This window comes from Tetrao urogallus, assembly GCF_951394365.1.
Source record: "Tetrao urogallus genome assembly, chromosome: 1".
Taxonomy (NCBI): Eukaryota; Metazoa; Chordata; class Aves; order Galliformes; family Phasianidae; genus Tetrao; species Tetrao urogallus.
Genome location: NC_136813.1, coordinates 130,129,029 through 130,139,592, shown reverse-complemented (window position 1 = coordinate 130,139,592; position 10,564 = coordinate 130,129,029). Strand labels below are relative to the sequence as shown.

The following is a 10,564-nucleotide window of genomic DNA, read 5'->3' as shown; positions in this document are numbered from 1 at the left end:
GCGGAAGGACCCTTCTTTCCCTTCGGCATCACTGTTGCCGACCAGAAACTCGTCGCCCACCGGGCGACCCCCGGCTCCTCTCAGAGACCGCGCCGCCCGCGTTGCCCGCTCCCACCCTTCCCCCCCGCCGGAACTCGCCCCGCAGCCCCGCCTCAACGGCCGCGGCGGGGGAGAAGGCGCGCCCCCGCGGGCGGGCGTGCCGCCAAGCGGGGAGCCGCGCGCGCCCCCGCGGTGGGCGGGGCGTGCCAGGGCGGGCGGGGCGGGGCGTGCCGCCGTGCTCCTCCCCAGCGCGCGGCGCCCGCCCTCTCCCCAAGGTGTCGGCGGCGCCGGCGGGGACGCGCTCGCTCGTGCCCGCGCCGCTCTCCCCCCCTCACCCCCCCGCCCCGCTCCCCTCGGCTCTCCCCGGCTGCGCTGGTAGCTGCGCTCGGCCATGGCGGCCCCGGCGGAGCTGAGCGCGGAGCGGCTGCGGGCGCTGCCCGGCAGCTGGAGTTACGGGATCAGCCAGGGCGGCCGCGTCTTCTTCATCAAGTGAGCGGGGCATTGCTGGGGGGAGGGAAGGGGTCGCGGGGCGGGGGCTGGGCGCGTTGGTGGGGGGGGGGGGGAGACCGCTGCCCGACTGCTCGCTGACCGGTCCTTGTGTGCGTCCCCGCAGCGAGGAGGCGAAGAGCACGACCTGGCTGCACCCGCTGACCGGAGAGGCCGTGATCACCGGGCACCGTCGCAGCGCAGGTAGGAACCTTCCCTGCGGTAGGGCAGCGACCCCCGGCCCTGCCCCGCCATGGCCGCTCGGCCCCGCGTTGCCGCCCCGCCCGCCGCCGGCCGAGCCCGGGCCGTCCCGGCCCCTCCCGCTGCCCCCGGCCCCGCTGCGCTCTCCGCACGCCGCCTTTACGCCCGCCTTTAACCTCCGAGCCGTTCCCTCGCGTTCCTCCTGCCGCCTTGTGTCGCCGCTGTGATACCGTGAGAGCTCTCGGCCGTCTGCAGGTTGTTCACCTGCCCCGCATCCCCTCGTTGCCACCCGTGCCCCCCGTGTCACCTCGCTGGGCTCTGCCGGCGGCAACCGGTCACCTGGAAACCCTGCTGTTCTTCACGCTTTCCCATCCGGGCTGAACGCGTGGGTGGTTTCCAAGTGACTGCGAGAGGGGCAGAGGGGGGGAGAGGAAGGGGACCCGAGCACTGGGATAACTCGCTGGGAGGAATGCGGTGTCAGCTCCGGAGCGGGAGCAGCGGGAGGCGCTGGGGGTGCAGCCCCGACGCCCATCTCCGCACCGCGGGGTGCGTTTGCCGCCGGGAGGTGCTGGAGCGCGGCTCCCAGCGCTTCTCCTTTTGCGTGTAACCGCAGGAGAGCTGCCTGCCGATCGGACCACACCGAGCTGGTTGTTGTTTGTGTTTGTTTCGTGCTTGTTACGTGTTCCCGTTCTTTAAGAATCGGAAATGGGCTTTTAGAAAGCTGTGGACGGTCTTCTGCGAGTTGGGAGGAGTTCACAGAGCGTGGGTTCTGGCTATCAGAACTCTGTGGCTTAATCTGCAGTGAAGGGCTGATGCTGAAGGAGTCATTTAATGCCGGGAAACAGAATTGCTGATTGATATCAGGCTCCTCTTTTCCCCACTCTCAGTACTCGGATTAATTGAGAAAGCAGCTTTCATCCACAGCAGCATGTATGAGGGCAGATGTATGTGAAGTGCTCTGCTACTTGGACATTAATATTAGCTGAGCATTAATTCCTTTTTTTTTTTTTTTTTTTGAGCTGTCAGCGGCAACTGTTGACTGATGGTGATTCACCAGCAATTCTCTCAGTGTCTCATTTATTTCTGCCATTAAGCCCCTTCTAAGGGAAGCGCAGCTTGCTTTAGAGCATCTGTAGTGCTGGATACAGTGTTAGGGGAGTTATTATCAGGTAAATAACTTTTGGCAAACCTGCCCATGGCAGGAGGTTGGAGCTTGATGATCTTTACAGTCCCTTCCAACCTAAGCAATTCTATGATTCTGTGAAATGAAATTTATTTCCAAACGCTCAGTGAGGTATGACCTTGACTACCATAGCCATGATCTGTAGATCAGAAGTAGAGTAGAAGTACCTGCAGAGAAAATCATCTTCTGTATGTACATGTGTTTGTTAATTCATCTCTGAACATACTCAAAAGAAGTTTAAAATATGTCAGAAGAGACCATTTCTGAGTGAATGAATTTCTCTTGGAATTTTGTATTGTGAAGCTTGTTAGTAAATAATACTGTGAAACATTTACTAGTCGACGAAGAGAAACTTATCCTGTGCTATAAACTGAAGAGCTTTTTATTTCTGGAGAAATACCCCGGAAGGGTATTCTTTTTGCCAAGTTCTTATAGCATCCATAAATACTTCTGCTGGAGAGTCTTCCTGTTTGATGGACTTTGCCCTCTGACAGTATCAGAACGCTTTGATTCTGTTTTGGTGTTGTTTTTTTTTCCCCCAGATATTTCACAGCAGTGAAATAAAAGCCATCCAGAGCAAATAAGCAAATAGGAAAAATCACATCCTCCAGACTGAGTGTTTTCTGCTTTTAACAGAAAATATATTGTTGCTTCTCTAATTCAGTCAGCGAATCCTGCCTATCAATAAGTGCTTTTATCAACTGGAGTAAACGTAATGGCAGTGATGAATTAGAGTTGCGTAGTGGTGCCCAATGCCTTCAGATCTTCCATTACATCAGGAAACCGTTACTTGAAAGTAGCTGACCATTAGTAGTGGTTTGGATTTTTTTTCCAGAGAGATTTTTTTTTCTTTTTTATGTGGGCTCCTGATTCCCAAGAGTGATAACAGAGAGGGAAAAGATGTAGCCAATTCCTCCACCAGATTTGCATTGAAAATTATTTTTATCTGAAACTGGGTAGAGTTGTAAACACTGCAGGAGTGCTTGTTAGTCACATCAGTGGTGGAATTATGCTAATATGAAATAGCTGTGTGGTGTAGTTGATACCATGCCTGTTACGATGCCTGTGACTTGTGCAAGCTCCTTGCATTGATTTTTTTGCTTAGATCTCTCCTGTCAGGTGATTTTATGCTACTGAAGTTGAAGGCAGAAAGGACTGGAGATGATTGTGAGTTCCAGTGACTTGACAAAGAAGAAAACATTGCTAAACAAGACAGGCTTGAACTGTTACTATTTGGGAATGACAAATCCAAATCAGATCCCTGTGTGAGCTGTTTGTCTTAGATTACAGAACTAATGAGACAGTGTTTTGAGTCAATTTAAAAATCTCATTTGTAGGACTAGAGCTTTCAGCATCTAGAGTGAGGAACGAATGTTAAGTGCATTAGTGTTAGGGAGTAGACTAGTGCAACTAGCAGTGCTTCAAAAGTTAATTACTGTGCTTTGCTATTTGTTTTCCAGACTTACCCACAGGTTGGGAGGAAGCTTACACTTTCGAAGGTGCAAGATACTATGTAAAGTAAGTTGAGAGTTTATCTGTCACAGTGCTGTAATTCTAATTACTTTGTCTGAATGCCGCTGTAGTCTTGAACTCTTTCCAAACTAAGAATGGATGTTGTTGGAAAGAATTGTTCAAGCTGGTCCTATGAAATCCTATGTTAAAGACATCCTCTGTAGATGAAACCATTTCTTGAGTTTTTGTATTAATGCTTTTTAAGTTGCTTAAGGATTTGAATTCAAATGAAATTTCTGCTATGAGTTGACCGACTGGCAGCAAATATCTGTGCAAGTCAAGAAGATGTTGAGTTTCTGTGGTTTTGACACTTGTATGTATGCACTGTCATGCCATATTCTCAGAAAGGCAAGATCTTACTTGGTTGTTGGCATCAGAGTCTTGATCCAAGCCCTGTTCTGTAATCTGAAAGTTTAATGTGACTGCCTTGCAGATTCCTTGTTTTTGTTTCCAGTATTGGGATTTATTTTTTTTTTAATTTTAATTTCAGTAACTTTTCTTCAGATTTTAGTATGCTTGAAGGGGTACGTCCATCATGGTATAATTGCTGTATGTTCTTTTTGAAAGAGGAGCATGGAATTAGAGCTCCAATGTAGAATTCCAGAGGTCGTGTTGATTGGATCATCTTAGAAAGTTTGTCTCTCTAGATAGTCAGACTGTCCTCAACTGAAAAATTCTCAAATGGCAGCCATGGGTATTGGTCCAGCTAAAATGATGTTTTTCTAATATTTGACAAGTTGCAGGCTTTACTCAGTACATTCAGAAATTTTTGTTCACTGTGCTGTGCGTTTTCCATTATTAAACCATCATTGGGGTGAGTTCTGCAAGAGAAGATTACCAGTGAGGGTACCCAGAGAGCTGTAGGCTGTAGGTAGGTTTTGCTCTTGTCTTAGTGTTGAGCAGAAGGTAGCTGCTCTGTGTAAGATGCATTGTAAACGTTGTGAGATGGGTTTTAGGCAAGTGTTGCATGGTTTATTCTGCATACTTGTAGGAAAACCGTTGAGTTAACACTGAAAAAAATGCCGAAGAATATACTGAGAAGTAAGTCTTCAAAAATATGACCAGAACTTGTGCCAGGCTCTCTAAAAGGGGTTTTTGTTACTAGACAACGTGTTTGTTTCACTGTTCTGTTCTGCTTTCTTGTAGCTTACGTTACACTGGTGTTGTATAACAAATGACAAGAACTGCACAGGTCTGAGGACAAGAATGTGCTAAGGATTTCACCCTCTGCTGTTCTGTTTGCATAGTTAAATATAGAAGAGTGAAAATTAAAACTGTGTATAGAATATAGAACAGTATTTTTCTATACCTTTGCATTCAGCAATTTATCATAGAATAAGCCTACAAAGAGTGTATTAGCTATAATAACTGGAAAATATCAGCTTGTTTTCTTTGGATTAAAAAAAATAATGTGTAAGGACAGCTATTGTAGAGCGGTTCCTGTGCTTATGCATGAATAAACCAAGTGGTAGCTTGTTTGTGTACTCCTCCTGAGATCTTGTGTTCACAGTTTTATCGTAACAGTTAAGAGAGACATTAAGCTGATTGTTTTGCTGATAGCCAACACTAAATAGCTCTGCTTATATTTAAATTTGTGCCACATCTTTGAAAACATGTTGCACAAACAACACTTCTCTGTGATTTGATCGATGTAGGAGGATAGCAGGGGTAGTGCTGTCAAGTCTGCTGAGAGGTTCAGATGGTAGGACCAGTTTGTCATCCTTAGTTAAATATGTTTGTTGTTTCACAGGTGTAGCTACTCAGGCTGGGTTGAGGCTTGTGCTTGATGATAGCTTCTCCTTTTAAAGTTCTCTAGCACCAGTGGAGCTGAATGCTAGGCGAGATGCGAGAGCTAACGCAGACAGGGTGACAACATTGTAATCACTATCCTGTGCGGCGTAACTCTGGATGATGTGTTGATTATAATCATTCTAGTTGTCTGAGTCTTAGCTACCACCGTGTGCCCGCATGACTGGAAAGCAGCACAGGCTGTTACGACCTTGTCTACGCAGGCATCCCCACATATGCATTTTCAACCTGCTTGCTTGATGTATGTATTTGCTAAATGTCAATACTTACTATATAGATCAAAGCAAAATAAAATTTTGCTAAAACTAAAAATGCTAAAAAAAAAAAAAAAAAAAAAAAAAAAAAAAAAAAAATGCTCAGGGTCTGGCCTGAAAGAAATGTATTGTTTTGAGTTCTGATATGAGTGGTGGAGCTCCAGGGGAATGAATGTTAATGGCACTTTATTGATGTGTTCAACCATGTGAAACTTGGCTGCTGAATTTCTGTAATGTGTCCAGCAGGAGAGTTATATAAGAAGGATAGTCGAGTTTCCTGATCACATAAATAATTTCACCTAGCTTCTGAGCCACAGCTTCAAATATGTGGGTTGAATGAAAATATTTAACAGCCTTGCTTTATGGTAAGATCTTATGCTAGACTGTGTTTGAAAATAAAAACCTTTTGAAAATGATTCTTATGGTTCTTTAATAATAGGTCTTCAGTGTTCCAAGTGGGTGTGTCACTGAATCTATTACTGTGCTTTTTCTGGCTTTGATGTAGTAAACACTGTGTAATCAAATTGGGATAATGTTGAGGAGATAATCGTCATCTAAATCTTAGCATTCCTGGGACTGGCATTTCAAACAAATGACTCAGGAAGCAGACTGCATTGAAATGGGATTATTTTTAAAGGACACCTTATATTTCCTCATGATGCATGCATTCATTTTCGGAATAAGTAGATACCGAATGGTGACACTTTTATTTTTTTCTTCCATAAGATCGAGTTTGTTTTGTCTTTAAAAAGGAGATATATTCTGAAACAAGGATAGGTGCAGAGTTATTTCCGTTGCTCAAGGAGGTTTTAGTTTTGGTATAGAGTTATGCTGATGAGTTGATGTTAGCTAGGCCTTTGACTTCCCGTGTTTTGGATTAGTAGAAGAATTGTAATACTTGATAATGTCAGTGTCTTTCTACAACATCTGTCCTCATCCCCACTAAATGCAGATGATAAAAGGTATTTTTATTAGGTGGAATAAAAAAAAGTCATAATGTTGCACATTTTCATATTAGATCTGGTTATGTTAATATTTTTTGTCTCCTCCAATTTGAGGAAATCTTCTTGTTTCCTTAATATTAGAAGTGTACACGAGTAGCCCTTTACTTAATGCAAACTGTCGTTAAACTTTTCTGGAGTAATATTTGGTTCATAAAATAGCTGAAGTTTCTACCTGCAATGGAGAGCTGTATGACTGTAAAATGGAAAAATTCAAGTACTGTCTTTACTTATTACTTTATTGTCAGTTCAATATGAAATCCTGTGTATTATCAGGTAAAGAATAATAATATGGAATAAAACTCCTTAGTTTGAAAGTGATGGCATACCGTGTTGAAAAACTTGGAGCTCCCTTTTGTTCATAGAATATTTTGGTGGACTGTTGAATTATATGTAGTGTATTGAGCTCCTTGTGAGCTTTGGAAAACTGAGGGCTTGTCTTCAAAACAGATAAACTAGATAGTACTGTGGGATGCTTAAGTTACTTAGATTATTTATGAGTGTATGAGGAAATAGACCCATGTGACAATCCGAGTATGGTACTTGATAGAAAAGACATACTTGGTCACTGGCTTCAGCTTCTTCTCTTAAGATTAATGAGAATTTTAGACATGATGTTTTTAATTACTGCATCGTAGTTAGGTACCGATATACTTGATTAGAGTGCTATAAAATTGCATAAGTATGTCTTTCTCTGCATTTATATGTGTTTGTTTATATGTTTAGGAAACTCTTTTCCCTGGTTTAAAAACACCCAACTCTTTAAGTTAGGGCATTTCCTTCCTTGCTTTTCCTGCTATTTTTTAATTAATTTCTCATTCTGGTAGTACTAAACATATGGTAGTACTTTTGGAATGACTTTTACACCAGATTTATGTTGTTTAGATTATTAACTTACAAAATAAAGTTATTCAAAAATCAGTCCAGTGATATTTGAGGAGTTTTGCATCAGTCTAACTCATGGGACTTCTATGGAAGTATTCTTAGGTAAGCTGTTAAGGTGTTTAGAATTTGATATTTCTTAGCCCTGAGTAGCGCTGATAATTTTGGGGGAATATGAAAGCTGACTGAAGTCAATTGGTGAATACCCTTAAAAACACAAAGAATTAGGAAGGCTAAATCTGGATTTCAGAGTTTTGTGTTGAAGGCTGTGTACTTACCAGAAGAGTTTCTGCCTGTTTCTTGCTGAAGCCAAGTATTTGTAAGCCCAGGTTGAAGCTGAGGTGAGTTCACTGTTGAATCAAGTAGGTGTTTCAAATGCTTTTGTGGAGACTTTCATCAATAGAATTGGCTTTCAAACATGTAGTTTGAGAATTGGGTAGGTAAGAAAAATCTATTAGGCGATTAAATGAGATGAGATCTTTTCAGCCTTCAGTTTCTGCTGTTTACTAAAATAAACTCCTGCTCATTACGAATTCAGCTTTTGTTTGAACCTTTGTCTTTTATGTGCATTCTAAAGATCCTCCCCACTCAGCTGAGAAATTCTCCAGAAAAATCGAACATCAACTGGTTGTGTTTGCAGAAAAGCCCTTTATTGAGAGGGAAAAATGGGAATTGATGGGGGGGGAGGGAGGGGGAAAGTGAGAACAGATTATTTTTCTTCAGTAAGAATGGTAGTATTCCTCCAAGAAATTTAGTCCTGCTCTGGTCACCTCTGTCACTTATTTTGCTAAGAATTAGGAAAGACTAAAGTTTATTCCTGCCCTTCTTTTCTTTATTTTTTTTTTTTCATGAGACCTCTGGATCAAGTAATGGTCTAGGTAAATGGGAGACCTGCCACATAAAATTACAGCAAACTGATCTGTGCCTTCTTCCTTTGGGCAGTTCAGAAAATGAGAACTTGTTAGGATTGCATGCAAACTTGCTATGTATTTTAAGATTTACATCTTTATTTCACTGCAGTATTTTCAAGAACCAAAATTAATGCAGGGAGCATCCTGCTTGGGAAGTGCTCGGGCACTTCACAGTGCTACTGCTCAGTAAAACACCTCACTACATTAAAGCTTCTGCTGCAGTTCTCCCTGTGGAAAGGATGAAGCTGTCTTTCTTGGGAACCCTGGGGAAAGCACACACTCTTGCTCTGTAGGGAAAAGTGGGAAGAAAAAAAAAAAATCTGTGGAGGCAGATAGGAACAGAAAGGGAATCTTGTTGTGGGCGAGCTGAGGGATGGGCTAGCTGCCAGGGGGCTACAGCAGCATGAGCGAAAGGCAGCAGTGGAGTGGGTGCAGTGCTGAAAGAGTGGAGGTGGAGGGGTGGAGGCACTGGAAAAAAAGAGTGTGGGTCAGAGGAGGGGAGGGAGGGCTGTGCCCTAAAATCAGCTTAGAGAGGAATGCACAAGAAGAGGATGGAAAAGGAAATATGGCCTGCTGCAGGAAAAGGCTGGGAGGGTGGGACTAGGTGCAGGAAAAGGAGTGGAGACTGAACCAGGTAGAAAGGGCAGTTGGCACTGAAAAGTAAAAGGAACAGGGGTGGGAGTTAATTTCCTTGCAGCAAACATTGGGATTTCTCCCATGTGGTAAGGTGACGGAGATGCATCCTACAAAAATGAGCTCTGTGCCCAACAGGGACTGCTACTCTTTGCTTATGAACCTGTTTCAAAGTTAGTTTGGCAAGTAGAACATCAAACATGAAAGCTAAGGATTCTTGTGCCAAACGTGCACACATTTTGGAGTGTGATGTTTTGTGGTTGATGTTTTGAGCTGTCTTGTTCTTAAAGTGTATTTCTGTATTCAGTAATACCTTGTATGCTTTAGTTTTACTAAAATAGACATGAAGCCATGGGAGAAGTTAATGTTGCACTTTTGTTGTTGTTGCTTTTAAATATTTGTAAGAGTTAATGGGTAATTACTGAAAAAAAAATACAAAAAAAAAAAAAAGACATAGAATTTGTAACATGAAACATGGAAATCCATTAAAAAGAAAAGAAAAACACTGAGAAAAGAAAAATCCAGTAAAAAGAAAAGAAAGACACTGGAATCACTCAAGGTTTTTGATAACTCATACATTACTAAGCCAACTTCAGCAATTTTAGGGTTTGGAAGTTGTAATACTACTTTTCTCATTTTGGTGTTCACTGGTTATGGAGTTAATAATAGCAGATAAAGATAATGCAAACTTTGTTATTATTGTGAAGAGAATTGTTCTGTGGGCTTTCGTTTTTGGTATCCACACTGTGTGAAGTCTCACCTTCCCTTTACCTCCCTCCCTCCCTCCCCACCCCCCAAGACCTCAAGTATTTTGAGACCTTCCTTACTCTATCTGTTCCATACAGATGCTTTTTCTCTTCCCGTCTCAATCCCTGCGCCCTTCAGTGCCTTGAGCTGAGAGCCACTGCCAGTGTTAGCTGAGCTGGCAGGCAGGTACTTCCTGAGCTTTGCCAACAGAGGTGTGCAATTGGTGCAGTCACTATTCAGTAGAACTTCTACAGGTCCAAATTTGACCCAGTGCACATTGTTTTGCTTTTACTTAATGGAATTGTTCATGCTGCTTTTTTTCTTGTGGTCTGTGAGTGTTTTGTTTTACCAGATCAAAACTAGCATCTGTTGTGGTGCTGCGCTAAGCCTGTTTTTCCTGAGTATGTTTATGTTATGCTGGCTCTTATTCTAATTCTAATGAATTGCACTTTCATTAAACCTGAGATACACTTTGGCTTGGCAGTTCAGACTGATCTTCAGTATGCTTCTTTGTGCATGCGAGAGAGGGAGAAAGCTCTTGTGAAGCTTGAGGTAGACACTGGAAGTAAAGCTCCTGAGCTCTGGCTGCTGAGGCTTCTCTCAACTTGGAGCCTGTGTGTTTTTTCTGTTTTTCAGTAAGTAACTAAATTTAAACGTCTCTCCTCTCTCCTTCCTTTACCTTCTTTCTTTGAATGTGGGAGGTGACTGCTTTCCTCCGTTCTTGCCTTTGACTGAAAGGAATGTGTTCTCTGACAGTGATGTTGGGAAGAAGTTTCAGAGCAGGGACTTGTTCATAGGCACCTCAGTAAACTATTTGGGAAAGGCTGCAACTTCTCAGCATTGAATAGGTCAGGCACTGTTCAAATGGTTGTTTGTGGTGTTGCATCTGTCTGCTTTGGACATAAA

The 10,564-nt window shown here is 43.3% G+C and overlaps 1 protein-coding gene across 3 annotated transcripts in view; it reads left to right on the top strand.

Annotated features, from left to right (window-relative positions):
• Window positions 1–430: 430 nt before the first annotated feature.
• Window positions 431–10,564, top strand: part of PLEKHA5 (pleckstrin homology domain containing A5) — a gene marked incomplete at both ends in the record, with an annotated part of 163,758 nt that continues 153,624 nt past the window's right edge. For all 3 annotated transcript variants that reach the window (XM_079546745.1, XM_079546744.1, XM_079546743.1), the window contains 3 exons: window positions 431–528; window positions 653–729; window positions 3,370–3,427. In XM_079546745.1, coding sequence (XP_079402871.1) covers window positions 431–528; window positions 653–729; window positions 3,370–3,427 — 233 coding nt within the window. The remainder of the gene's footprint in view (window positions 529–652; window positions 730–3,369; window positions 3,428–10,564) is intronic.